This window comes from Ixodes scapularis, unplaced genomic scaffold, assembly GCF_016920785.2.
Source record: "Ixodes scapularis isolate PalLabHiFi unplaced genomic scaffold, ASM1692078v2 PGA_scaffold13__105_contigs__length_92229423, whole genome shotgun sequence".
NCBI classification, from domain to species: Eukaryota; Metazoa; Arthropoda; class Arachnida; order Ixodida; family Ixodidae; genus Ixodes; species Ixodes scapularis.
The window spans coordinates 7,596,088-7,623,425 of record NW_024609839.1 but is presented as its reverse complement, the minus strand read 5'-3'; the positions used below and the strand labels follow the sequence as shown (position 1 = coordinate 7,623,425).

Genomic DNA, 27,338 nt, shown 5'->3' with positions numbered 1-27,338 from the left:
TTGCGCCATCTGCTCGACCCGGAGGGTAACAAGACCACGCAGAGAAACAAGTTGTGCGAAATCATCAGGAGACACGAAGGGGGAGAGTCGGATTTGGTAGAAGACGTCCGTAAGCGATACATCGGCAACTACCCGAGAAGACAGCTAACAACCTATCGTGGAGAGGCGAACGCCCTCCTCGACGAAGACATCACAGAGTACGAAGTCGCGGACGTCATACGCGGCCTCAAGACCAAGTCGGCCCCCGGTCCCGATGGCGTCACGAACAAGATGCTTCGAAACCTGGACACAGAGGCGGTCGCTGCAATAACGCGATTTCTGAACAAGTGCTGGCAGAAAGGGAAAATACCCAGGCAATGGAAAGCGGCGAAAGTGGTCATGATTCCCAAGCTGGGGAAGAGGCCCGAGCTTGAAGCGCTGCGCCCCATCTCCCTCACCTCGTGTGTGGGAAAACTGATGGAGCACGTTATCCTAAACAGACTGAACAACTACATCGAACGAAAACAGCTCTTCCCGCACACCATGATCGGATTTCGACCACATCTATCAACGCAAGACATCATGCTCCGGCTCAAGCATCAGATCATAGACGGTGAGCAAAGCTCGCGCCTAGACACGAGAGCGATACTCGGGCTCGACATAACCAAGGCCTTTGATAACGTCAAGCACGACGCCGTTCTCGAGAACCTGGAAATGCTCGGAGTGGGCGCTCGCACGCACGACTACATTCAGGATTTTCTCAACGACAGAACGGCGCAAATCTCGATCGGAGGCGCCACGTCAGACGACATCATGCTAGGAGGAAGAGGGACGCCCCAAGGCTCGGTCCTTTCACCGTACCTCTTCAACGTCGCCATGATCGTACTTCCAAAGAAGCTAGAAGCGATCGGCGGATTACACCACAGCATTTACGCTGACGATATCACGCTCTGGGTGACCGGCGGCAGCGACGGTTTTATACAAGACACGCTGCAAGAAGCGATTCGGGTGGTGGAAAGTTACGTCGAGCCAAGGGGCCTTGCCTGCTCCCCGCAGAAGTCCGAACTCCTCCTCCTCAAGCCGGTTCGTGCCCGCCAGCTACCGTCGGACATCGAGCTGTACACCCAGGGTAACAGAATCCCCACGGTCAGGAGCATACGAGTCCTAGGCCTTAGGATACAAGCCGATGGAAACAACTCCGAAACGATAGCGTCGCTAAAAGAAACTGCGTACCAAATTACGCGCCTCATCTCCAGAATCGCCGGTAGAAACTATGGCATGAAGGAGAAGAACCTCGTGCGTCTGGTACGCGCTTTCGTCGTCAGTAGACTGGCGTACGTCCTCCCTTTCCTAAAACTCGGCCTCACGGAAACGAACAAGCTCAACTGTCTCATCAGAAAGTCCTACAAGAGAGCAATCGGCATCCCGGACACCACCTCTAACGAGAAGCTCGCGGCTTTAGGTCTGCACAACACGGTAGAGGAGATCATAGAAGCTCAGCGTGTTTCGCAGCTGGAGAGGCTGACGAAAAGTGCCACGGGCCGCCACATCTTGGCCAGCCTTGGAATCCGCTACGAGAGGCAAACGGGGGAGAAGGCCGACGTCCCTAGACGGGTCAGGGAAGCCCTCGTCATACCAAACGTCCCAAAGCACATGCACCCGACGCATCACGCGGAACGCAGAGCGGCGCGAGTCAAGGCGCTGCAGAAACGGCTAAGCATCGCGGAGGGCGTCCTCTATACGGACGCTGCTAGAGCCGGCGGGGGCGCCATGGTCGCAACAGCGGTCAACCAACAAGGAGAAGTGATCTCGAGTTGCAGTATCAAGACGTCGGAACCGGAAGTCGCGGAGGAGGTGGCCATTGCCCTTGCGATCCGAGTCCGGGGGGCACGCATCGTCGTCAGCGACTCGCAGCAAGCCATCCGGCAGTTCGCCAAAGGAAGAATCTCTACAGCCGCGCTCAAGATCCTGGGCGACCCCGAGAAGACGTCAACAAAAGTACAGCTCATATGGACACCGGCGCACTCGTCGCTCCCCGGCAACGAGAAGGCATACGGCGCGGCCCGAGAACTCGCTCACCGGGCCGGGGAACCGCTGGACCCTTCTCTGGCTTTTCCTTCGGGGGGTGACAGGCTGGTCACATTCAGGGACATTCTCGATCACTACACTGGCGAGAGGTTACGCTATCCACCCGCGCACCCCTCGCTGGACAAGAGGACGTCGGTGGCATGGCGCCGCCTCCAGACGGGCTCCTTCCCGAGCCCCTCCCTACTCAATAAATGGTACCCCGACAAGTACAAGCCAAACTGCAAGCTCTGCGGCGGCTACGCCAACCTCCGACACATGGTGTGGGAGTGCAGCAAGATCGACCGTAAGTCCCACCCCCTACTGGAGAAGGTCGACAACCAGGAAAGCTGGGAAACCCTACTCCTCTGCTCCGACCCCTCGGTGCAGAACCAACTAGTCCAGCTGGCCGAAGACGCCGCCAAAACCCAGAGGGTTCAGGCCGCCGTCTGAGGGGTGGCTGGCGGGGCGACCCTAGGGGTCTCCCGTTCAGTCATTAACACCTGCTTGGGCAAATAAATATTGTTTACTACTACTACTACTGCGCAGTCGACAGGATTCGAACCTGTGCGGGGAGACCCCAATGGATTTCTAGTCCATCACCTTAACCACTCGACCACGACTGAAGGACGAGTATGGGGCTCTGAGATGTGGTAGTAACTCAAGAGCTGGGGATGTCATGGATGAAACGTTGCATGTAGGCGCTCAACGTCTATACAGGAGAGGGCGCTGCAGTCAAATGCTCAAATACGTATATACACACGTTTCATATCAAACATTCTCTTTCTGACATAAATGAAAACGAACGAAACGCTCGGCATGCTGCGGCTCAGCGTCTACGCAGACAGCAAGCTGCTCCGTAGACCAGGGCGCGAGAAGCTGCTGCAAACCGTCAAAAACGCCAAGTGGAGCCGGAGTTGAGAGCTCGGGAAGCGGAGGCAAACCGGAACTCAGCACTACCTATGAGCAATAAAATAAAAATCAGCACCATCACCACTACCTATGAACAAAATCAGTATCATCAGCACCACCAGAGCCCACCACCATCATCAGCACCACCAGAGCACTACCACCATCATTCACCACGTGGAGATGCGGTCATTTTTTTGTGTGTAGTCTTATAGCTGACTGTCTCAGTGAAAGGTCCAGTGCAATATGTCATTTTCCCAGCGTGTTTTTTAATCATGTGTCATCTTTGGTGCTGTCAGTTCTTTTGTTGGTCTGACCCCATTGTTAGAGTTTCGCTGTCGTGTCTATGGTGGAGAGAGGTGGTGTCGCGTCTTTTGTGGAGAGAGATGATGTGAAGAAGGGCTCCCTTTCCTTCGTTCTTTTTTCAACCCTATATAAAGGGTTCATTCCTTCAATAAAGATTAAGCTGTGTTTGTGACGTTCTCCTTCCCTCTCTTGTCGTCGTCTGTCATTACCTTAATCTCAAAGTTTTCACTAAAATGTTTATTATACACCAGCTGATTTCCGGCCTTACGTTCCGCTCAGTGTTCTTTAGTTTGTAAAACCGTACCTCATAGAAGACCTTGGACACCAGCGCCGCCTGTACAATCGTTCGTGCAATTATTTTGCCCGCTGCTCCCAGCTTGCTTGCCATTAGCCTTATAATGGCTAAAACTTCCTTCTTTGTGAAAAAATTGTAAGGGTGCAGGCGAGCTGGTGGAAGTTAACCATAGTTTTGTTTAACCCGAGACTGGGGTATTTCGGAAAAGGGACGAGAAGAAAAGAGGCCACAAGGAGGCGACGTCTCAAACACAGCTAAGGATTTTATTCCATCGTATGCACTTTTATACACACCACGTCCACACACCACCAACCAAGTCGACCAATGACAACATAACACCCGGAATACACTAAGCCAAACATAGGCCCAAAACATTACAAAAGAAAAATCTTTCAGCCAGACAAAAGGACAAGATAAGCCTCCGACTACACAAAGTCAACAAAGAACCGTTAAAAGGTTTTTTCAAACCCGCAAACACACGGAACCAAAGGTCTTGTATGCCCTCTTTCCCTTTGGTTCCGTGTGTTTGCGGGTTTGAAAAAACCTTTTAACGGTTCTTTGTTGACTTTGTGTAATCGGAGGCTTATCTTGTCCTTTTGTCTGGCTGAAAGATTTTTCTTTTGTAATGTTTTGGGCCTATGTTTGGCTTAGTGTATTCCGGGTGTTATGTTGTCATTGGTCGACTTGGTTGGTGGTGTGTGGACGTGGTGTGTATAAAAGTGCATACGATGGAATAAAATCCTTAGCTGTGTTTGAGACGTCGCCTCCTTGTGGCCTCTTTTCTTCTCGTCCCTTTTCCGAAATACCCCAGTCTCGGGTTAAACAAAACTATGGTTTCCTTCTTTGAGTCTTGTATTCGCTTGATCCATGAAATCGGGTTACTCTCCGAGTTGAAGAGCACCCCCAGGATCATGTGTTCGCCAGGCTTCTCGATCCTCCTTCCGTCAAACATTAGCGTCACTTGTGCGTCTTTCCAGCCTTTTTCAAAAACCATATATGTTGTTTTTTTGTTTTTTTTCGGCGAGGTGTTTAGGCCCGCGCAATTAAGTTATCGCTCGCTGAAATTAAGTCCAATTTGTAAGGTTCTTTCTTGCTCCTCGGGGCTTCCGCTGTTTGTCCAGATAGTTATATCATCTGCGTGAAGTAAAGGTCCTTAACTTTTTTTTTTAAGTTTCCAGGCTACTGTACCCATCTCCAGGGTGAAAAGTGCTGGCGACAAAACCGAACCCTGCGGGAGTCCAATCCTGTTTGTTTGTTTGTTTGTTTGTTTGTTTGTTTGTTTGTTCGTTTGTTTGTTTATTTTGAGTGCCCGAAAACAGCCAAAGCCTATATATTGGTGCACTTGTTAGTAACATTTCAGATAGCATATAAACGCAAACAAGAAAAGTATGGTCGCCTCACACACCTCTAAAGGAAAAACACAGGAATTGAATAGTTGCAAAGCATGAACATTATTTCAATACATGAAGCAAGCACTTCCTAAAATGAGGTTGGTTAGGGTTGAAAATGTCAATGCCATCTGATTCCAGATGATTGAAGTAGTTTTGCAGTCGGCCCGAGGGTGACGTGAAATCGCTGTAATTGACATGGAAAGTGCGACTAGAACGAACATTTCTACCGGGTATATGATAGTTAGAGAGCTATCATATACCCGGTAAAGAGCTAGTATCATTACTAGAATGTATGCATTTAAACAAGAATAAAAGGTCGAGCGAGCATCGTCTTGATGCAAGGTTTGCATCAAGACGAATTTGCAATTGTCTAAGCACTTCGTTGTAATCATATAGATCGTGTGATGGGGATCTAAAATGATAAGTTCTGGCAAATCTTTTCTATGCGCGTTCCACATTATGGAAGCTGTAGCGCTAAGGCTTTTCCAAATCACAGTGCAGAAGTCATGTTTTGGAAGAACTATGTTTCGGTAAAGTACGTAGAAAAGGTAAACACTTGAAAAACACTTACTAAATCTTGAAATTGCACCGAGAAGACGAAAACAAGAGCTCACAACGTATGTCGTGTGCGAGTTAAAGTTGAGTTTGGGGTCTAGCATAACTCCCAGATCTTTCACAATCGTAACTCGACTAATCCACGAATTTTCTAAGTAGTACAGAAAGTGAGTTGGATTAGTCTTACGCGTGAAAGATATTACATTTGTTTTTCCAATGTTAAGATCAAACCCGTTATCTTTACACCATAAACAGATGGCGTTGATATCTTCCTGCAGTAGAGCCCAATCATTTAATGACGAAATATTTTTATAGATCTTGAGGTCATCAGCGAACTGCAAGAGGCTCGAATGGCGAATGATGTCTTGGACATCTTTAACAAATATATTAAAAAAAGAGGTCTCAGATTGGAACCCTGGGGTACACCAGATGGCACAGGAAAAAAACAAGACCTAACATTTGCTTAGCCGACACAGTTTTCTCTTGCAGAAAGATAACTTTCAAACCAAAAACAGTACTCGTCACTGAGACAAGAAACAGAAAGTTTGTGTAAGAGTAACTTGTGGTTTACACGATCAAATGCCTTGCTACAATCAAAATACACTGCGTCAAATTGCTCTCGAGAACAGATTCTGGGGGCAACATCATTTAAAAAACACGCAAGATTTGTTTCAACAGACCAGCCGCTTAAAAAACCATGTTGAACTTCGGGTATTAAGTGCTTAAAACAGTGTGTTAGATGCTTATGAATGGTTTTTTCGAATACTTTCCAAAATGCGGAAAGCAATGATATCGGTCTATAGTTTGTGATATTCGTTGAGGTGCCTGATTTAGGAAGAGGGATTATCAAGCCCGTTTTCCAGGCGGTCAGAAAGATAGACTGGTTCAGCGACATAGAAAAAAATGTGGTGTAGAATGGGAGCCAGTATGTCGACACACCCCTTAACTATAAAATTCGGTATGCCATCAAAGCCACAAGATTTTTTAGATGGGAGCTGATGAATTGCCCAAACAACGTCGGCATGGTCAATTGTCGGAGGAGGAAAATGGTTATGAGTAGTTAGTAAAATCTCTGTGTTTTCGACACTGACTGATGAATAGGTAGGCAGGAAAAACTTTGCGGATTGATTGCATATCTTATCAGGATCAGAAGAATATCCTCCGTCAATTATAAGTGAAGCAGGACTCCACCTACCTCGAGTATGCTTTTTAACCAATCGCCAAAAATCCCGGGGACGCTTGGAAACACTTCCTTCGACTTGTCTACGATAAGCTTCTTTAACGCGCTTATACAGTTCTTTAACCGTAGCTTGGCATATTTTAAACCTGTCATAAACTTCGTTGCTGTTAGTAGTGCGGTATAGACGGTGCACATGTAACTTTTTGCGCATTACGCGTTTCAACTCGCGAGGGAACCAGAAGGGATATCTGTTTGATCGATCAGTTTGTTTACGAGGTATAAAGCTGTGCATACCGGTCTACAAAATATTGGTCAAAGCAGTCACCGCCTCATCAATCGAGTGTAAACGAAGGACATCGTCCCACGCGTACGCAGCAAGGAAAAGTTAAAAGTCAAGATATGAGCCGTTGGCGTAATCAAACCGATATATGTTTTTGTGTTTCACGGGCGAGACTAGCACGTCTACCTTAACGAAAAATGGAACATGCCATATATCGGCGGAAACAATTGCATTGCATGCCCGCTATTGCAATATTGTAAGTTTCAAGATTAGTAAAAAGCACGTCCAGAGCGTTTCCACATACGTTTGAAGGAACTTCGCCGCGGTAAAGATCGTTGTAGTGAACAAAATTTAAGAGCTGATTTCCTTTGCGACAGCTTGGCTCTGAAGCTTCGCTCGACCACCACGTACCAGGTACATTAAAATCGCTGACAATGATCACGTTAAAGTTGGCGTGGTCGAGTTTTTCTGATAAACTGATCAGAACCTGCTCAAATTCCTTGGAATCGAGAGACGGGGGTATATAATAATTTCCTATTAAGAGATTTTTAGGTCCGCCAGTTTTCACTTCAAGCCAAACACATTCTTCATAGCTTTCGAGGTCCAAGCGACGAACTGACGTAATGTTGTTGCGTATGGCTGTGAGTACACCACCACCGTATTTCTGTCCGGTAACTCCGTAATTGCGGTCGCGGCGAAATATGGAGTAGCTGTCACAAAAATATTCATAAGATGAGATGTCACTTAGTAGCCAAGTTTCTGTAATACAATACACGTCGTAGTCTGAAAGCGCTACCCCCTCAGAGTACCTTGTCGTTCTAGTGTGCTTGCCAATCTTGATTTAGCACCTCCTGTCTCAAGAAAATTATTAACTAGGTTTAATGGACTTCCTTCGGTGCCTTTCTGACTGAGTGTTTCTACAATTGTCTCGTGTGGAAGCGAAACAAAAGCTATCGACTGCTACTGATATGTTCCTTTGGCTGGGTCTTGGGCCGTGTTTGATTATACTGTTGTGTATGATGAGCAGGCTGTCGTGAGTGCCAAGCTGTTTCCGGAATCACGCTAGGCTGGGCGGTACGTGCCTTTTAGGTCCGTGATCCATTCAATACGTGCTTGTGCCATTCTTTAAAGTATTTTGCATAAAATTGATGTCAGAGATACAGGTCTTGTGTTTTGGAAATTATCCGATTGTTTGCCTGGTTTTGGTATGCGCGTCACCCACCACTCCTTCCATATGTTACAGGCATTTTTTCCTCTTTCCAAATTTTGCTGATTCGTTCAAGTGGTGTTATCGTGATGTTTCCGGATAACTTGCGGAGCATGCTGTCAATAATCTAATCAGTGCCAGGGGCACTCTTGACACTGCCTCCTAGGATGGCAGACTAGAGTTCCAGTCACGTGAAGTATAAATTATGTGGTGTTGTTTTGTCGACTTTCTCTGATTTATATATGCAGTGCTCTGGTCCTTGTGTCAGTCGGGGAAAAAAATGGGGCCTGTCATTTCTGCAGTCTCTTCGATCACCACGTTCATTTCTAGCGCCATGTTTCGGACTGCATTATGTATCGATATCGCCTATGTGTTAAATATAAAGCTGAAATGAGTATGAATGTACGGCATCTTGTGAACTTAGCTGACTTAAAAGAAAAAGTGTATGCATATCCAACAAGAATCGCAGAACCTTGGGTAGTCCCATTTTTTAGAACAAATTACGGCCTTCAAACCGCGGCGCTTACTCTTCCAACCACCCGCAACTATTTTTGTGCACAACATATCGAGCTTGAAAATATATCTGCAGATAACCTTAGTAACATAATTATTCTTAGCCAAACTGATCAAATGTGAGTGGCATGTTTATATATTCATTTTTTTGTTATATATGTAATACTGCTATTGTGACTTTTCTGTTTTTAACATCTTGTTGATGTATGATGTGATTTTACTGTTAACTTCTTTTTTTTTTTCTTCCGCTGCTGATTTCTGGGGGCTCGGGACCAGTCAAGCTGTTTCAGCGGCTTTTTTCCCAAGCCCCCACCAACACTGTACCTCATTGTTGGAAATAAAGCTATTATTATTAATATTATTATTTTGCTTTGCGTAACATGAAGTTACATATTTCCCACATTTTTTTTCAGTGAAGTATGTTCATTGAATGCCTCACATAGCTCTAGCCAGTTATTTGGCTAATACTGTCGGCGTCTTTCTGCGCTTCGTATGGAAGTGCGTTGGCTCTTTTGAGCTTGGAGGGTTTTCTTATTTTTCTGTATTCGTCTAGCTTGACAGCTCTATCTTCCCAATGTGATAGAAGTCTGGTGTCAGGATTTGGTGAATTTATATCCCCGTGCCTTACTTCGGTGGTTTTTCTTGCTGCTCGAGTCATGGCTTCGGTAAGGTTTTGAATGTCGTTGAGGTCCTCTTTGCTATCTATGTTGCTCCTGAGATGGTTCCTGGTGATCGTCTTGGTTTCTTTCATTCTCGATTTTCCGTCACTTTTGATGCTGATGTTTATGGGGTAGTGATTACTGCCGCACGTGTCTTGCTGATGTTCCTATTCCCCAAAAGTAAACAGTCAGCTAGAACGATAGGGACAAAACACAGACGGGAGAAACAGAGACATACACACCGCTGATTATCAACTACGACTTTGTACTTCTTCTTTATCCCTTTGACCCACAGATTCAGACCTGAATAATGCCAATAAATCACCCTAAATCCTTACATTAAACTACTAAATTAAAATACTGCATTAAAATTAAAATAAAATAAAATAATTATATTAAATTATTAAATTTGGTCACTAACACTCCCCTGACCCAACCCAAAAACTACCGCCGACACATATCCCTCTTATTTCGTTTCACGGAGCCGTGCCACACTGCAAAAACTGCCTTTCTCTCTTGCTGACCTTGATGGAGGGCATGCTCACGCAGTCGTCGGCACTTTCCTTAGTGACCAAGACCTCAAGAATCTCGCCGCAAAGGCATTTCTGTGTCTTTCAATAATGGAAATGCTGCTAAAACTTGGCCTGCACCCGGACGTATGGCAATGGGCTGCAAGGTGCCCAGCCCTCGTGCCCCGCACCGACGCCACGTGCTCCCTGACTCTGTCATTAATACAGCGTCCCGTCTGCCCAATGTAGCAGCTCCCACAAGACACTGGAATTTTGTACACAACACAGGTCTGGCACATGGCGTACTTTGTCCTGTACGGAGTGTTGCAGGCTGGCTGGCGGTTCTTGGCCTGATTTATCCTGCGGCACATACAGTTCCCTCTGTTCGGTGCCGAACACACAACCCCGACACTCTTTCGTGCAGCGATCTGTTTGAGTTGGTGGATGACACCGTGGATGCAGGAAACTACCGCGAAGTTATCTTGTGGAGTCTGTCTATCTCGCTCGGTACTTGGTGATCCCTTTGAAAATTTTCTGCATATCGTCCCACATACGGCTCCAATGAGGACATCTGGATACCCAGAATCACGAAGCCGGGTCATCTGTTTCTGAAAGCAAGCATCAGCTTGATGTTTGCATGACTTGCGCAGCGCTGATATGAGTGCCGTGTTCGAACACTTTTTTTCGACGGTTTTCGAATGGCAAGATGCAAACGGGAGAAAACTTTTACTTGAACGAGGTTCGTACCGCCAGCACACATGCTCATCCTTAAACTCCAGTGCGAGGTCCAGGACCTCAACAGACTTGCCCACGGGTAGATCGTGAATGAAGATCAGACTTGCCCACGGGTAGTTCGTGAGTGGAGAGCAGACTTGCCTACGGGTAGTTCGTGAGTGAAGAGCAGACTTTCCCACGGGTAGTTCGTGAGTTAAGGAAAGACTTGCCCACGGGTAGTTCTTGAGTGAAGAGCAGACTTGCCCACGGGTAGTTCGTGAGTGAAAGGCAGACTTGCCCACGGGTAGTTCGTGAGTGAAAAGCAGACTTGCCCACGGGTAGTTCATGAGTGAAGAGCAGACTTGCCCACGGGTAGGTCGTGAGTGAAGAACAGACTTCCTCACAGGTAGTTCGTGAGTGAAGAGCAGACTTGCCCATGGGTAGTTCGTGAGTGAAGAACAGACTTGCCAACGGGTAGTTCGTGAGTGAAGAGCAGACTTGCCCACGGGTAGTTCGTGAGTGAAGAGCAGACTTGCCCACGGGCAGGTCGTGAGTGAAGAACAGACTTGTCCACGGGTAGTTTGTGAGTGAAGAACAGACTTACCCACGGGTAGTTCGTGAGTGAAGAACAGACTTACCCACGGGTAGGTCGTGAGTGAAGAACAGACTTGCCCACGTGTAGTTCGTGAGTGTAGAGCAGACTTTCCCACGGGTAGTTCGTGAGTGAAGAGCAGACTTGCTCACGGGTAGTTCGTGAGTGAAGAGCAGACTTGCCCACGGGTAGTTCGTGAGTGAGGAGCAGACTGGCCCACGGGTAGTTCGTGAGTGAAGAGCAAACTTGCCCACGGGTACTTCGTGAGTAAAGAACAGACTTTCCCACGGATAGTTCGTGAATGAAGAGCAGATTTGCCCACGGGTAGTTCGTGAGTGAAGAGCAGATTTGCCCACGGGTAGTTCGTGAGTGAAGAGCAGACTTGCCCACGGGTAGTTCGTGAGTGAAGAGCAGACTTGCCCACGGGTAGGTCGTGAGCGAAGAACAGACTTGCCCACGGGTAGTTCATGAGTGAAGAGCAGAGTTGCCCACGGGTAGTTCGTGAGTGAAGAGCAGACTTGCCCACGGGTAGGTCGTGACTGAAGAGCAGACTTGCCCACAGTAGTTCGTGAGTGAAGAGCAGACTTGCCCACGGGTAGTTCGTGAGTGAAGAACAGACTTACCCACGGGTAGGTCGTGAGTGAAGAACAGACTTGCCCACGTGTAGTTCGTGAGTGTAGAGCAGACTTTCCCACGGGTAGTTCGTGAGTGAAGAGCAGACTTGCTCACGGGTAGTTCGTGAGTGAAGAGCAGACTTGCCCACGGGTAGTTCGTGAGTGAGGAGCAGACTGGCCCACGGGTAGTTCGTGAGTGAAGAGCAAACTTGCCCACGGGTAATTCGTGAGTGAAGAGCAGACTTGCCCACGGGTAGTTCATTAGTGCAGAGCAGACTTGCCCACGGGTAGTTCGTGAGTGAAGAAGAGACTTGCCCACGGGCAGGTCGTGAGTGAAGAACAGACTTGTCCACGGGTAGTTTGTGAGTGAAGAACAGACTTACCCACGGGTAGTTCGTGAGTGAAGAGCAGACATGCCCACGGGTAGTTCGTAAGTGAAGGGCAGACTTTCCCACGGGTAGTTTGGGAGTGAAGAGCAGATTTGCCCACGGGTAGTTCGTGAGTGAAGAGCAGATTTTCCCATGGGTAGTCCGTGAGTAAAGAACAGACTTTCCCACGGATAGTTCGTGAATGAAGAGCAGATTTGCCCACGGGTAGTTCGTGAGTGAAGAGCAGATTTGCCCACGGGTAGTTCGTGAGTGAAGAGCAGACTTGCCCACGGGTAGTTCGTGAGTGAAGAGCAGACTTGCCCACGGGTAGGTCGTGAGCGAAGAACAGACTTGCCCACGGGTAGTTCATGAGTGAAGAGCAGAGTTGCCCACGGGTAGTTCGTGAGTGAAGAGCAGACTTGCCCACGGGTAGGTCGTGACTGAAGAGCAGACTTGCCCACAGTAGTTCGTGAGTGAAGAGCAGACTTGCCCACGGGTAGTTCGTGAGTGAAGAACAGACTTACCCACGGGTAGGTCGTGAGTGAAGAACAGACTTGCCCACGTGTAGTTCGTGAGTGTAGAGCAGACTTTCCCACGGGTAGTTCGTGAGTGAAGAGCAGACTTGCTCACGGGTAGTTCGTGAGTGAAGAGCAGACTTGCCCACGGGTAGTTCGTGAGTGAGGAGCAGACTGGCCCACGGGTAGTTCGTGAGTGAAGAGCAAACTTGCCCACGGGTAATTCGTGAGTGAAGAGCAGACTTGCCCACGGGTAGTTCATTAGTGCAGAGCAGACTTGCCCACGGGTAGTTCGTGAGTGAAGAAGAGACTTGCCCACGGGCAGGTCGTGAGTGAAGAACAGACTTGTCCACGGGTAGTTTGTGAGTGAAGAACAGACTTACCCACGGGTAGTTCGTGAGTGAAGAGCAGACATGCCCACGGGTAGTTCGTAAGTGAAGGGCAGACTTTCCCACGGGTAGTTTGGGAGTGAAGAGCAGATTTGCCCACGGGTAGTTCGTGAGTGAAGTGCAGATTTTCCCATGGGTAGTCCGTGAGTGAAGAGCAGACTTGCCCACGGGTAGTTCGTGAGTGAAGAGCAGACTTGCCACGGGTAGTTCGTGAGTGAAGGAAAGACTTGCCCACGGGTAGTTCTTGAGTGAAGAGCAGACTTGCCCATGGGTAGTTCGTGAGTGAAGAACATACTTGCCAACGGGTAGTTCGTGAGTGAAGAGCAGACTTGCCCACGGGTAGTTCGTGAGTGAAGAGCAGACTTGCCCACGGATAGGTCGTGAGTGAAGAATAGACTTGCCCACGGGTAGTTCGTGAGTGAAGAGCAGAGTTGCCCACGGGTAGCTCGTGAGTGAAGAGCAGACTTGCCCACGGGTAGGTCGTGAGTGAAGAACAGACTTGCCCACGGGTAGTTCGTGAGTGAAAAGCAGACTTGCCCACGGGTAGTTCATGAGTGAAGAGCAGACTTGCCCACGGGTAGGTCGTGAGTGAAGAACAGACTTCCTCACAGGTAGTTCGTGAGTGAAGAGCAGACTTGCCCACGGGTAGTTCGTGAGTGAAGGGTAGACTTGCCCACGGGTAGTTCGTGAGTGAAGAGCAGATTTGCCCACGGGTAGTTCGTGAGTGAAGAGCAGACTTTCCCACGGGTAGTTCGTGAGTGAAGAGCAGACTTGCCCACGGGTAGTTCGTGAGTGAAGAGAATTCGACTTGCCCAAGGGTAGTTCGTGAGTGAAGGGCAGACTTGCCCAAGGGTAGTTCTTGAGTGAAGAGCAGACTTGCCCACGGCTAGTTCGTGAGTGAAGAGCAGACTTGCCCACGGCTAGTTCGTGAGTGAAGAGCAGACTTGCCCACGAGTAATTCATGAGTGAAGAGCAGACTTGCCTACGGGTAGTTCCCGTGCCGCACGATAAATCAGGCCAAGAACCGCCAGCCAACCTGCAACAATGCGCACAGGACTAAGTATGCCATGTGCCAGACCGGTGTTTTGTACAAAATTTTAATGTCATGTGGGAGCTGCTACATTCGGCAGAGAGGACGCTGCATTAATGACAGAGTCAGGAAGCACGCGGCGCCGGTGCAGGGCACGGGGGCTGGGCGCCTTGCAGCCCATTGCCGCACGTGCGGCTGCAGGCCAAGTTTTAGCAGCGTTTCCATTATTAAAAGACACAGAAATGCCTTTGCGCGCGAGATTCTTGAGGCCCTGGCCATTGAGGAAAGCGCCGATGACTGCGTGAGCATGCCCTCCATCACGGTCAGCAAGAGAGGAAGGCAGTTTTTGCAGTGAGGCACGGCCCCGGTGAAAGGGTTTAAGAGGGATATGTGTCGGCGGTGGTCTGTGGGTTGGATCAGAGTTGGATCATTAATTTAATGTAATGAATTTATTTCATTTTAATTTTAATTTAGTGTTTCAATTTAGTAGTGTAATGTAAGGAATTAGGGTAATTCATTGGCATAACTTCAGGTGTGAATCTGTGGGTCAAAGTGATGAAGAAGTATAAAGTCGTAGTTGATAGTCAGCGGTGTGTATGTCTGTTTCTCCCTGTCTGTGTTTTGTCGCTACCGTACTAGCTGACCGTTTACGTTTGCATTATGTACAAACTAGTTCAACTTCAGCCTGTTATTCAGTTCTCATTCCGCATTTGTTTTTGGTGTGGCGGCTGTGAGGTCCGGGTTGGTGTTGTTATGACTCCTGTTGATAGCCATTCTTGTACTCTGAGTTGTGTCGTTTTGTGAGGTGAGATTCATCCGTTGGTATTCTTCTATGATCTGCATTTCTCTTCTAGAATCGCTGTCAAAGCCCCATTCTTGATGCAGTAAAATCCCCCGATTATGATATTGTCTTACGATTTTCTACATCCATGAGAAGTCGTCGTACTCTTCCTTTACTGGTAACTTGTTAGTCAAAATTAGTAGGATTTGTTTTTCCAGCGGAACTGTGCGAACGGCAACCACTTTTTGCCGACGGGTGCACATCTATGTGCATCCATCTGTTGGTGTAGGTGGTGTATTTCTAGAAAAATTGCTGCTTCTGTCATCATTCTCTAATTCTTCATGTATTCAATTGACGAAGAGAAGTTTGTGTACCCTCTTATGAGCCATATTAACCTTCTTGTTTCTTGAATTGGAAGTGCGTCTTTAAGTTCGTTACCCATTTTAAAGAGTAATTCGTTCATCTTGTGCCAGAAGCCCCTACTATTTCATAGTAGGAACGTGAGTGTTTGCTGTTGTTTAGCCGGGTTTTTGCGGCATTTGCTTGCAATGACTTAATTGTTGTGGGGTGGCATTCATGTTGCGCTATTGGTAACTGTAAATGCGGACAAAGTTGAACGTGGAACACAGGTTGTGCTTGGAACTGCGCTTGCTGCAATTAAAACTGGATTTGCAGTTTTAATTGCAAATTAAACAGCAGGTTTGCTATTTGTTCCTACAGGAGTGCTACAGGAACAAATAGCAGGTTCGCTATTTGTTCTTGTAGTTGGGCCGCAGTCTCACCTATAACTGCGAGGCTGACGGTGGTTTTTTCATTGGGAACGGAATTGTTCTTTTTAATGCGTTAGCATTAGACCGATCGTTTTAACGAAACCCCGGTGGTGTCTTTTGTTTGTCAGCCCCGTAGAGAGAGGGAGGAGGAGGAGAGGGTGACGCGTGCGACGCTCTCATACGTCCGAAGGGCTGACTTCAGCACGCGCCAACGTCTCCTATTTACAGACACCACCGAGTTTTCGTCAAAACGAGCCCTCTCGTTTTCGTCAAAGCCACGCGCACAGCTGGTGCGGAACTAGAGAGGAGCAGGCGCCGCGCGACACCTCCCAGGTGAAAAAGCCATGTAGTGCTGAATGAGATGGCGTCACCAGAGGAGGTCAACGCTGCTCACAAATTGAAAACGAGTGCCGCTTCAACTGTCGGCTCCGAGAAGAGTTTGTGCCGAACGCTGACGCAATCGAGGAAACACGTCAACATTATTGTACACTCTACTAAGGAAAGCGTCCTTTTAGATAATGCAACTTAAAGCTTGAGAACACAATGCGTCGAGAAACTGAGGGAGACCACAATACGAGAACGCGCGAGGATGTCAGAACGCCGTACTCTGGTTCGAGACCTAAAGCTAGCCGCCTTTGTCCCTACTGCACTCATCGAACGTGTTCGAATGCGAAAATGAAATGCCAGACTCCGGCGTTCCGCTTTCTAACGCAATGGACCATTGCAGTGGAGACAAAGATATCTAGCTTGAGGTCTACCCACTAATCATTCGAACCAGAGCTCGGCGTTCTAACCTCCCCAGGTGCGCTCATAGCCTCATCTCTCACAGTTCCTCGGCGCATTGGTCTCCTCACCTAAAAATGGTTTGTCCTCTGTCCCTTTTGTTTTAGAGCGCAGCTCTTAGGGGCCCGTTCCCGGCTTGAGCGGCGTCGCCGTCGGCGTCGGCGTCGCCGTCGCCGTCGCCGTCGGCGTCGGCGTAACCAAGGTCATCCCAAGGTCACGTGGCCCCCAAGGTCTCCCAAGGTCACGTGACCCCCAAGGTCACCCCAAGGCCACGTGACCCCCCCCCCGAGGTCACGTGACCCCCCTTCCGGTCACGTGACACCCCCAGGTCACGTGACCACCCCCAGGGTCACGTGACCCCCCCGAGGTCACGTGACCTGGGGGTGTCACGTGACTTCGGGGGGGCATCCGCATCGTCATCGTCATCATCACAGATGACGTCATCGGAGTCCGCATCGTCATCGTCACTGATGACTCCCCAAGGTCACGTGACCCCCCCCCCCAGGTCACTTCACCCCACAGTACCCTTCCCTCCTCCTCCTCAAGAGCTGCGCTCTAATTCGGTGTTACAGGGAGTTGTAAACGGCTTTCACTTTTTATCCAATCTCTTTGTACGCTGTTCTCTTTTATTATTTTCTTTCAAGGTCACCCATTCGCCCTTGATCACTAGATCACAGCAGTGTTGTAGGCGTTACCGAAAAAACTAACGACATTCGTTAATCTCTACTTGCCAATAAAAGTAGCGCGTTACCGTCCTACGTTACTTCGAAACAAAAGGAGTGCGTTACCGTTACCGATAAAAAGCAACATGCGTTACTTTTGCGTTACTTATTTATAATTATGAGTCCACACGTGTTACTGCTTTGGCGTTACAGGTATGCAAACGCACCATTTCTCGAGAAACATCATGTCCTTGCAGAAAATGAACAGGATTACTTTATTGTTTTATGGTTTTACCTTAATACTAAAAAGAAGACGTCAAAAACATGCAAAACAAAACTCAGATATTCCCGGTACTTGGCGTCTACAAACGCGAGAAAAACGCTCTGAGAGAAAAAGTAACGAGTAACGTAACCCCCTTTACCAGTTACTCCAAATAAGAAACGTAAGTACCTTACCCGTTACTGTTTTGAAAAAGTAACAAGTAGCTCGCTACGTTACCAGAAAGTGTAAAGCGTTACCAGTACCGCCGTTACTTGTAAGGTGTTACCTCCAACAATGGATCACAGTCACTAGATCTTTCGAAAGCGGCGCCAAGTTCCCCACATGGTCACGATTTTCGTTAATGAAATGGGCAGTTTCTCCTTGTCCTTTCCATTCTTGGTGAGCCTATCTAAATTAGCGGTGACAGGCTGCTTTAGAAAGACATTTCTCGTATACCGAGATTTTGTTATGAGCACCCCGGCGAAACAGAGCCACATCTTCGCATCGCTACCATAGGTTCCGTCGGTGCTTAACAGTAATGAAAAATAATTTCCCGGTCATGAAATACGCGAAAATTAAGTCATTATAGGAAATCTGTAGAGATTAGCACGATTGATAACTTGATCACATGCACAGTGTCAAAGACACTTATATTGGTGAGGAATGCTCGAGTACGATGACGCCCCATTGCGATCTTGGCGGGACTGGTTCCAAGCGACCCTTTCAAAGCTTCAAATATTGGATGCAACCGAAACGGCGGTTGTCATGGCATCAAGAACCAAGCCTCTGATCCCCTTGCGAGGTTTTTGTCACCTCTAGCTCAGTATCTGTTTGTGTCCGGCTAGCAGACAGGCGAGCCAATGACGCTACTTTCCCTGCCTTTAACCTTACAGCTGGTTATAGCGTTGAGCCCTTGGTAACTTCCACGCGCAGGGAGTTTATCAAGTACGCTACGCAATCCGGGTTCGATCCCCGCCTCTGTTACGGCGACATCACGCTGCGCTTCCTCTACAAGGGCGAGTACAAGGTCAAAGGAGCGACGCAGGAGCAAGGCCAGCACGTGCGCATCATGGCAGATCCCTCGGTCGACATAATGGGACTCGAGTCCATCGGGTAAGCTAGCCACCTTTTCCAATGTCTCTGATACGATTGGAAATGGATTGTTGAATTGTACGCTACTGCGGTTATGCACTGTAGCTTCAGTTATTAGCTGTAAACCTTGTGAGTAATATACGCAGTACCGAAAAGCGCGAAGATATCCGTTGCAGCCGAGAATTTCTGGAGTAAGCATAAGGGGCGTCTAGAATAAAAGGCATCACGAAACAAAAACAAAAAACTAGCGTAGGCTGCTCCACGCTTTCCCACAAGAACTCTCGCTGCATGACATGTGGAGGAGATTCAAGGATGTTTAATGATGAGGATAATATTCATAACTATTATATGGGCTTTCTGGTATAAACGGCTTTACAAAAACGGATCGAGCAGAAGTTGAAAAGGGCTGCCGCATGCTTTTCTTCTTAGTGGGTTGGGGCAAACGGGAGAAAGACCCGGATGGCTTTCATGAAACCTCATGAAACTATATTTCACTCGACGCCGTCCATCTCGCACGTTAATGGCAGATGAAAAAGGTCAGCTTCCGCTCGACTCCAGCGCGGTCGCACAATACGACGCACTCTACAGAGGACACCGGTATTCAAAAATGCGCCGCCCACAAAACAAAAGCGGTTTGTAAGGGCTGCTATCCATCGCATCAACTGAAATCTAGCCCCAGCCGACGCTACGAGGCAATGGGACCAATCAAGCAGCGCCAAAAGCGCAAGTCACTGTTCCTTTTATGTCTATGATTCAGTCGGCGATAATAGAACACCTACGAAAACATGACCAACACCATGATGGTGCGCTTTGGACGCTCACTGATTGGTCCCTTGAGCTCGTAGCATCAACTGCGTCAGGATTTAAAGTGAAACGGAGTATACAGGCAAAGCTTGTCAGTTCAAAAATGAGTGCTTAACAAACTTTAGTTAACATTCGATTATATTACATAACCGATCTCACCAGCCAGTTTGGCTACGCCACCGCCCTCGCAATGCATCGAGGGAACTTGAGTCTTTCTGCGCGTGCGGCAATCACTGATCTCTATCCTAGTAGGCTGGATCGCAGATCGGGAGCACGTCGGTGGTACCACTGGCAGCCATTATTTGACACCAGGCAATACACGCGAGTCTATGAGAGAAACACACAAAAGTAAGAATATTGAAGCTCGTTCGAGGTGTTCGAAGGTGAGTATTTTATGATGCGCCGCGATCAATATATTGCGGCGTTTGGAGATTGAATCGGTATTGGCCGAGCGTTCGAACACCCATTATAAAACTCAAACGTGCCAGAGCACCCTCTGCTCAGCTGGCAAGCGTGCTCTCGTCGAGGAGAAAACGAAGGAACTTGTCGTCAATAAGACCTTCCTAGGGGAAGCAAAAAAGTTGATGAATGTCGATAAAGTTCCACGTTGACAGCGGCTTTCCGGAAGTGAGCAAATTCCGCTTAGCAAAGCCTTCAAGCTTGTGGTCTGCTAAACCTAACTCATCAAAACCGCCAGCGACTCCGCGGTAACTCTAGGCAACTTTAACCTCATAGAGCTGCACTACAAGTGTCGCCCACCGGAGTCAATCTTGACCCGAAAACATTTATTTATAAGAACTGCGAGGGCTCTCAGTTTTAATGTTTATGCGCACGCTATTCGACAGGCCTTCCGTAAAGAAGCCAAAAAGTTTCAGTGCCGACAGCAACTTAGAAACGGGGTAAACTGCACTTTTTGTTTTCTCCCTGGATTCCCATGCATTGGCTGGTGTAAATTTATGGCCACCTGTGGTGCTACACGGCCCCAGCAAGACAAGCCTCTATCCGCGATCCAACCTCCTACCATAGAGATCAGTGGCGGCAACCTCGCTGGAGCTCTGTGCAGGCAGAGCAGGAGCAGTCTCGTGAACTGCCGCCTCTTTCAGAAGACGGTGTGTTTATTTCAACAATCTATGTTCTTTTTAGATATTTTACAGCCAATCAGGCGTGACCATAATATAAAGAAGTAGGTCTATTTTCAAAGCAAAAATAATGAAAAGGGTAAGACCGAGGGTCCGCGACAACCTTTTCAAAATGCCGGAATGCCCCTGTGTCACAAAACCGTTGCACGCCCACCTTTTGAGAACTAAAGTTACAATGGCTTTACGGATGCGCTGAACGCTTGGCGAGATCGATCAACTGTCACATAATAAAAGTTACTAATGCATTCGAAGGAAAACATAAAAAGGCAGAATTTTATTTTAGGGGTAACTCAAATTTCCGCCTAAACGAGCGCAAGCAAATAGTTTAGAAAATAATCCAAAATCAGTGCACTGTTCTTCGTTTCGTTGGGTGTCTTTAACGATCCCGGCACGAGTTCTTGACAAGCACAAGGTCACGCGTAAAAGTAACATTAGGTAAATTCAGACGTCGTCGCTATTCATTAAATCGCGGCCATTACTAACCAAATCTAGACAGATGTGAGCGCTCTGCGGTCACGTATTTCGCTCGACACGTAGGTCCTCCAACGAGACGCAAGTGGTCAAGGCCTTGAACCACGAGTTCCAAGACGTCTCATTCAAGAAGATAATCACGTGCAAACTCTGCAACGCTAGGGTGAGTGAGGACCCTGAGCTCCGTGATCACTATACAAATTTCGTTTCGCTTCCCTGAATAGTTGCCCTCATTACGTCTATCGAGAGACGGTTGAAACTAGGCGAATTTACGGGGTAGCCGTGTCGTAGTTCACAAGTACTCGCAAGTTCACGAGCCTATAGATTTGATGAAATCGCAAGTTGCGCGAGAGAACGCACGCCCACAATTTTGACAACAATACTGTCGAGACCGGTTATAACGAAGTCCACGAGAATTGGAAATCACTTCGCTCTATCCGCTATTTCGTAATAACCGACTTCGGTTACAACGAAGTGCGAAAGGGAATGAGATATCGTGATCGCTTCGCTGTAGCCACTATTTCGTTATAGCCGACTTCGTTATAACCGGTCTCGACGGTACGAGTATTTCCTAGAATATTTAAGGCCCGTGAACCAGCCTTCGTTTTGCGTTAATTCTGAACGCAGACCGCGCTGCGATCCGCCAAAAGGTGGCTCTGAATGCGCGCCGTCATGGCGCTCGTCGGTGTGTTTGCTATCACCAACTAATTAACAATCACGCACGGTGTGATGCTGCGCTTCTATGTGCGATTGGCTTAGCCGGTGCAATAAACGCGCAAAGTCGACCAGCGCAATGACGACGCACTTTTGACGCTGCATGATTCATCGCATCGTAGCCTTGGCTGCAGTCGGACTTAACCTGAAACGGGCACATCATCATAAGACGGAAATCGGCCATGAGTGCTGTGTCAGCGTCAGCTGGGCCTCCAGTGCGTCGAAGCAGGCTCGGTATCAGGATGGGGTCCAATCGTTCCGTTGGCGTCATCCCCGATTAGCTGTACGGAGAACGCTCTTCGTGGCGCTTCGATTCTTTTGTCATCCTTTTCACATCGATAAAAAAATAGTTTTCCGCGTTGTTCATGCGGCGCGCAAGGATTTGATAGTCGGAGAAAGAAGCGATGCTTTTGGCGTTAAACGAGTACGTTTCGATAAGATAACATGGACAACAATATGGCAGCCAAACACCTTTATTGTTAGTGATAACTTATAAGGCGAGTACGTTGTCAGATGACGGGATCCTTGCGGTCGGTCCTGAGCACCGCTGCAAAGAGTGCGAGCGAACGCGAGTCTCATCGCGGCGTTCAAGTTGCTGGGTGCCTAAGGTTCGGTGGACTCTTAAACTGAAGTCAGCAGACCAGACGTCTTCCCGCTGCTATGCCACAGCCAAGATCGCAACAACCATATGACGCTCTCAGACGCCGAGTGAGGAATCATATTTGTGGACGCGGTGAAAAAACAATCGGGAACGACTTTTAGGCACCATACTATAACTGAATGTCTCCGTATTTTGGTCATCTTTCCAGATCTGGATGGGATCCGGTGCCCGATGTTCCATATGCAAGATGATAGTTCACACCAAATGCCTCGTGCAAAGTCAACAGAAGACTATCTGCAAGCAGTGCGTGTATACATTTAGGCACCCGCTCTTCTTTCTTTCTTTACTTTTTTTTTTTTGGTCATAATTGTGGAACAAATTGGTCGAACCCACGTTAGATGCCACGTGTAAAAAGATTGACTTGTTTCTTTGTTTTTTTTACATCATCAAAATAAACTACGCATCGACGAACACTTATTCTTCGATCAAATTTTGCGCTAGCGGTCCGAACCAGATTCCAAAATTTAGGAACTAACCGTTATCTTATTCCAAAGTTTCTTGATTTTCTTAAAGTTTCAGTTGGAAAGTGGTGGCCGACAGAGATTTAGAATGCATACAACTAAACGACGTCATTTACCAGAAACGGGCAAATACCGGCCCCATTTTACCATCACTTTTTTTCAGACTTGGACGTAGTTCAACTACTTTACTCAAACTACTGTAGTTTTACTACTTTTCCGAGTAACTTGGTAACTTTCAATTACAACTTTATTTTGGGTAATTTTAGTTTAATTTAACTACGTTTTTCAAGTAACTTCTACTCAAATTACCAACTACTTTCGAAATCTAATGAGGGATTTTCTCATCACTAAAGTCTGAGTGCAGAAATAAATAAGGCGCTGGCAGATGAAGTGGTATTCCCCAACAATGGGCCCCCTCAGATTCCGTTCCCACGCACTTATACTCGGCAGCCGTAGAAACTGCATCGCAGACGTCCTTGGGCCAAGGTGGCGACGAGCAGCCAAAACGTAACACCGGCGCGCACGAACGCAGGCAGAGGTGCCTAACAAGCCTTGGTCGGGTATTGACCTAATCCGGTAACGCACGCAGGCGTCGTGCCTCCAGCTGCAACCATGAAAGACTGGGACACTCCGAGGGTTGTTGTTGTTTTCATGTTTTCTGCCTCTAGTGAGTTCTGACTCAAGTGGTAGGTTGCGCGGCAGGCGGCACTGGAATGACCTCGCAGCTGGGCGCCTGTTCCCATGGTCGCCTCGCCGTCAGTGCATACTCCCTTGCCAAAGCCGGACTCCCCCGCGCACAAACGTAGACACGGATAATCCCTTCATTGGAGCAGGTTCCCGCTTTCAGCTGCAACTGTACAAGCGCCGATGCTTGCTCACGTAATCCTTCGCGTGCTTCTGATCTTCCACGCCAGGAAGACCTCCTCTTTGTTGAAAACGTTTTACTTGCCAGGCGTGTCAGGCGCGTCAGGATACCGTAGTCGCCGGCGAGGATAGCGAGTCACCCTTGGGAGATAAAAGTATACTTCGTTTCATTTTCTGTTAAACCCAAACAATTTTTTTGTTTTAGAGGCGTAGCACTAGCACTGCAACGAGACGCGCAGTCGTCCGGATAATCTCATCGTCGTGCCGGTTGACTTGATCCATTGACGGTCAGGTGCACTCGCTCGGCGTACTCTACGAACGTCGTGAGAATAAAGCTGGTCAGTCATAAAAATCTCAACTTTCCGAAGAAAAAATTAAAAAAAGGAGGAGAGTTTGTTATAAAAGACCCGCTAGCCGAGGCAAGCCTCACACGTTTCTTCATGGGCACCAAAGATGCCGACACTCGCTTACCCGACCCTGCACAGCCTGTTTTTGAAATTGAACGCTCTTTGCATCCAGCGCCACGGTAGAACGTCTGTTTAGCTTGACTGAGGACGTCATTAGAAGGAAAAGGGGAAAACTCTCCGATAAGAGCTTTGAAAGACAATTGCTTCTGCGAGCGAATAAACTATTTCGGAAGTCATAAAATGACTGCATTTATTTTAGGCTCGCAGGGTTTTTCGCGGATCAAAACCGATGTTCATTTTGCTACCGCAAAAATATTAAAAGTAACTTCGAAAGTAACTTCAAAGCAGACTTGGACGTAGTTCAACTACTCTACTTAAACTACTGTAGTTTAACTACTTTTTCGAGTAACTTGGTAACTTTCAATTACAACTTGATTTGGGTAATTAGTAGCTTAATTTAACTACTTTTTTCAGGTAACTTCTACTCAAATTACTAATTACTTTCGAAATTATATAGTGCTAATTTTGCCCATCACGAAAGTTTGAGCGTAGAAATGAATAAGACGCCGGCAGATGAAGTGACATTCCCGAACAAGGGGCCCCCTTGTTCGGGAAGGCGTCCTTGGGCCAAGGTGGCGACGAGCAGCCAAAACATAACACCGGGACGCACGAACGGAGGAAGAGCTGCTGAACAAGCCTTGGTCGGGTATTGACCTAATCCGGTAATGCACGCAGGCGCCGCGTTTCCAGCTGCAACCGTGAAAGACGGGGGCACTCTGAGAGTTGTTGTTGTTTTCGTGTTGTCTGTCTTTAGTGAGTTCTGACTAAAGCGGTAGGTTCCACGGGAGGCGCCACTGGAATGACCTCGCAGCTGGGCGCCTTGCTGTCAGCGCATATGCCTTTGCAAAGCCGGACTCCCCCGCGCACAAACCCTGGTACGGATAATCCGTTCATGGGAGCACGTTCCCGCTTCCGGCGACGATGCTTGTTCACGTAATCCTTCGCGTCCTTCCGACCATCCATGCCTGGGAGACCTCTTTGTTAGAAACGATTCAGGCGCGTCCAAATATTGTAGTCGCCGGCGAGGATTGCGAGTTACCCTTGGGAGATCCTTTTGTTGGACCCGGCGTCAGCGGCGAAGTATAGTTCGGTTCATCTTCTGTTAAACCAAAACATTTTTTTTTTCAGTAGCGTAGCACTAGCACTACAACGGGACGCGCAGTCGTCCGGATGATCTCATCGTCCTGGCGCGAGACTTGAACCCTTGACGGTCTGGTGCACTCGCTCAGCGTACTCTCAGAACGACGTCGGAATAAAGAGGGGCCAGTCATAACAATCTCAACTTGACGAAGAAAAAAAAAGGAGGAAAGTTTGTTATAAAAGACCCTCTACCCGAGGCAAACCTCACATGTTTCGTCATGGACACCTAAGATGCCGACACTCGCTTACCCGACCCTGCACAGCCTGTTTCTAAAATTCAACGCTGCCGTTCCATCCAGCCCGTCGGTGGAACGTCTATTTAGCTTGGCTGGGGACGTCTTTAGAAGGAAAAGGGGAAAACTCTCCTATCAAGAACTTTGAAAGTCAATTGCTTCTGCGAGCGAATGAACTATTTTGGCCAAAACGCAAGCCATGAAATGGCTGCATTTATTTTAGGATCGCAGGGTTTTTCATTGATCAAAACTGCTGTTCATTTTGCTACCACAAAAATATAAAAAAGTAACTTCGAAAGTAACTTCAAAGTAACTCGCTACTTTTTACAGTAGTTAGTAGTTTACTCAATTACTATTACGAATGCGTAATTTCTACTCTACTCCAATTACTTTTGGCGTCGATACTCAGTAACTTAACTTAACTACCTTTTTTGAGTAATTTGTACATGTCTGCTTCAAAGTAACTCGCTACATTTTTACAGTAGTTAGTAGTTTACTCAATTACTATTGCAAATGCGTAATTTCTACTCTACTCCAATTACTTTTGGTGTCGATACTCAGTAACTTAACTTATCTACCTTTTTTGAGTAATTTGTAGATGTCTGCTTTTTTTAGAAAAAATTACAAATAAATGTTCATTTGTTAAACTTGCATCTGGTTCGGACCACTAGCGCTACATTTGGGCGGAGAATGGGCGCACCACAGTATTTGGGCGCACCCCAGCTCTGAACAGGATAGCGACAGCTCGCGCTGCACAATCCATGGATCCTGGGTTCAGTCCCCACCCCTGCCCGCATAAGTCGGTGAGTTCGCTAACCAACCGGTACACGAAAACAATGGAGAGTCCCGGTTGCCTATGTCTCACTACTGTGTACAGATTGCACACCACTTCCTAGGTTTGTTTTAAAAACTCTTGGGTGCCACACTTCGTGAAAATCTAATCGGGCGAATAAAGGAGCGAGCTCACAGAAGGTACCGACGATACACCTTATCGCTGACAACCAACGACGCACACGAGAAAGATGGCATGTTTGTTTTGCAAGGAGGATAGGAAACCTGCAGCGAAACGTGAGAACCCGAAAGTGTTAAAAAGAAATGCTATATGGTTTAAAGCTCTAAAAAGGACAATTTTATATATTTTTTTAATTGCTCACGTTACATTCAGCAGAATATTTTGGTTGAACTATATTCAGCTGCGCAGTGAAATCCTGCTTCGGCGCCGTAGCTTTGGCTCCATCGCCACAAAGAGTTAACCTTGAGTATATGGGTCATATATACAGTGGGTAACAAGAAGGTTAGTTGATTAAGTTGTTATAAAAAAGCCAGTATCACTAGGATTATGGCCCATTTTTTGTGATTTCCGATATAGTCTTGGACATTGCCGCTTTCTTAACTGTTTCCAGAAAAATATGGCCCGATGAATGCCCGGTGGAAGTTATCGGTAAGTAACCATTGGTAAAAGTCTGAATCTGCCTTGATTCCATCCAGGTTAACGTTACGACCTGGGTTTAATGTTTTCTAGATTTAATTTTCTTAAAATTGGGGGGGGGGGGGGGGGGTAACTTTTTTTCACAAATTCGGTATTTTTCGGTGTCACTGTTTGGTGATCGGTGACAAATATCGGTGTTTATGGGGCTGATGTGGAAAAAATAAGGCATGAGACTTCTTGCAGGAAACATGTGCGCGTCCCCGAATACTGCGAAAACGTTCTGGTATCAATAAGAAAAAGAAATTAAATTAGTCCCAATAAAGACACAGCATTGTGGACAGTTAAATGTAAATTGAATTAACGTTCCAGAAATCAGAACAGCAAGCGCCTACTGCTCTGTAAGCTACTTTTGACCGAATTCTTGCTGCGCCTACCCGGAGATGGCGCCACAAACAAAACTCTCGGATAGTGTCCCTAGATTTGAGAGTGGTGCCAACCTCTCAATCGCGGTCACGTGGCCTATGGGCTGCGCTTGC

General features: G+C 47.5%; 1 protein-coding gene across 1 annotated transcript in view; it reads left to right on the top strand.

Annotated features, from left to right (window-relative positions):
- The window catches only part of LOC121046823 (PDZ domain-containing protein 8), a 105,955-nt gene extending 79,133 nt beyond the window's left edge, over positions 1-26,822 (top strand). The window contains exons 16-19 of the mRNA XM_040501497.1: positions 18,261-18,440; positions 20,900-20,996; positions 22,357-22,451; positions 26,777-26,822. Of these exons, the coding sequence (XP_040357431.1) occupies positions 18,261-18,440; positions 20,900-20,996; positions 22,357-22,451; positions 26,777-26,822 (418 nt within the window). The remainder of the gene's footprint in view (positions 1-18,260; positions 18,441-20,899; positions 20,997-22,356; positions 22,452-26,776) is intronic.
- The last annotated feature ends 516 nt before the right edge of the window (positions 26,823-27,338 follow it).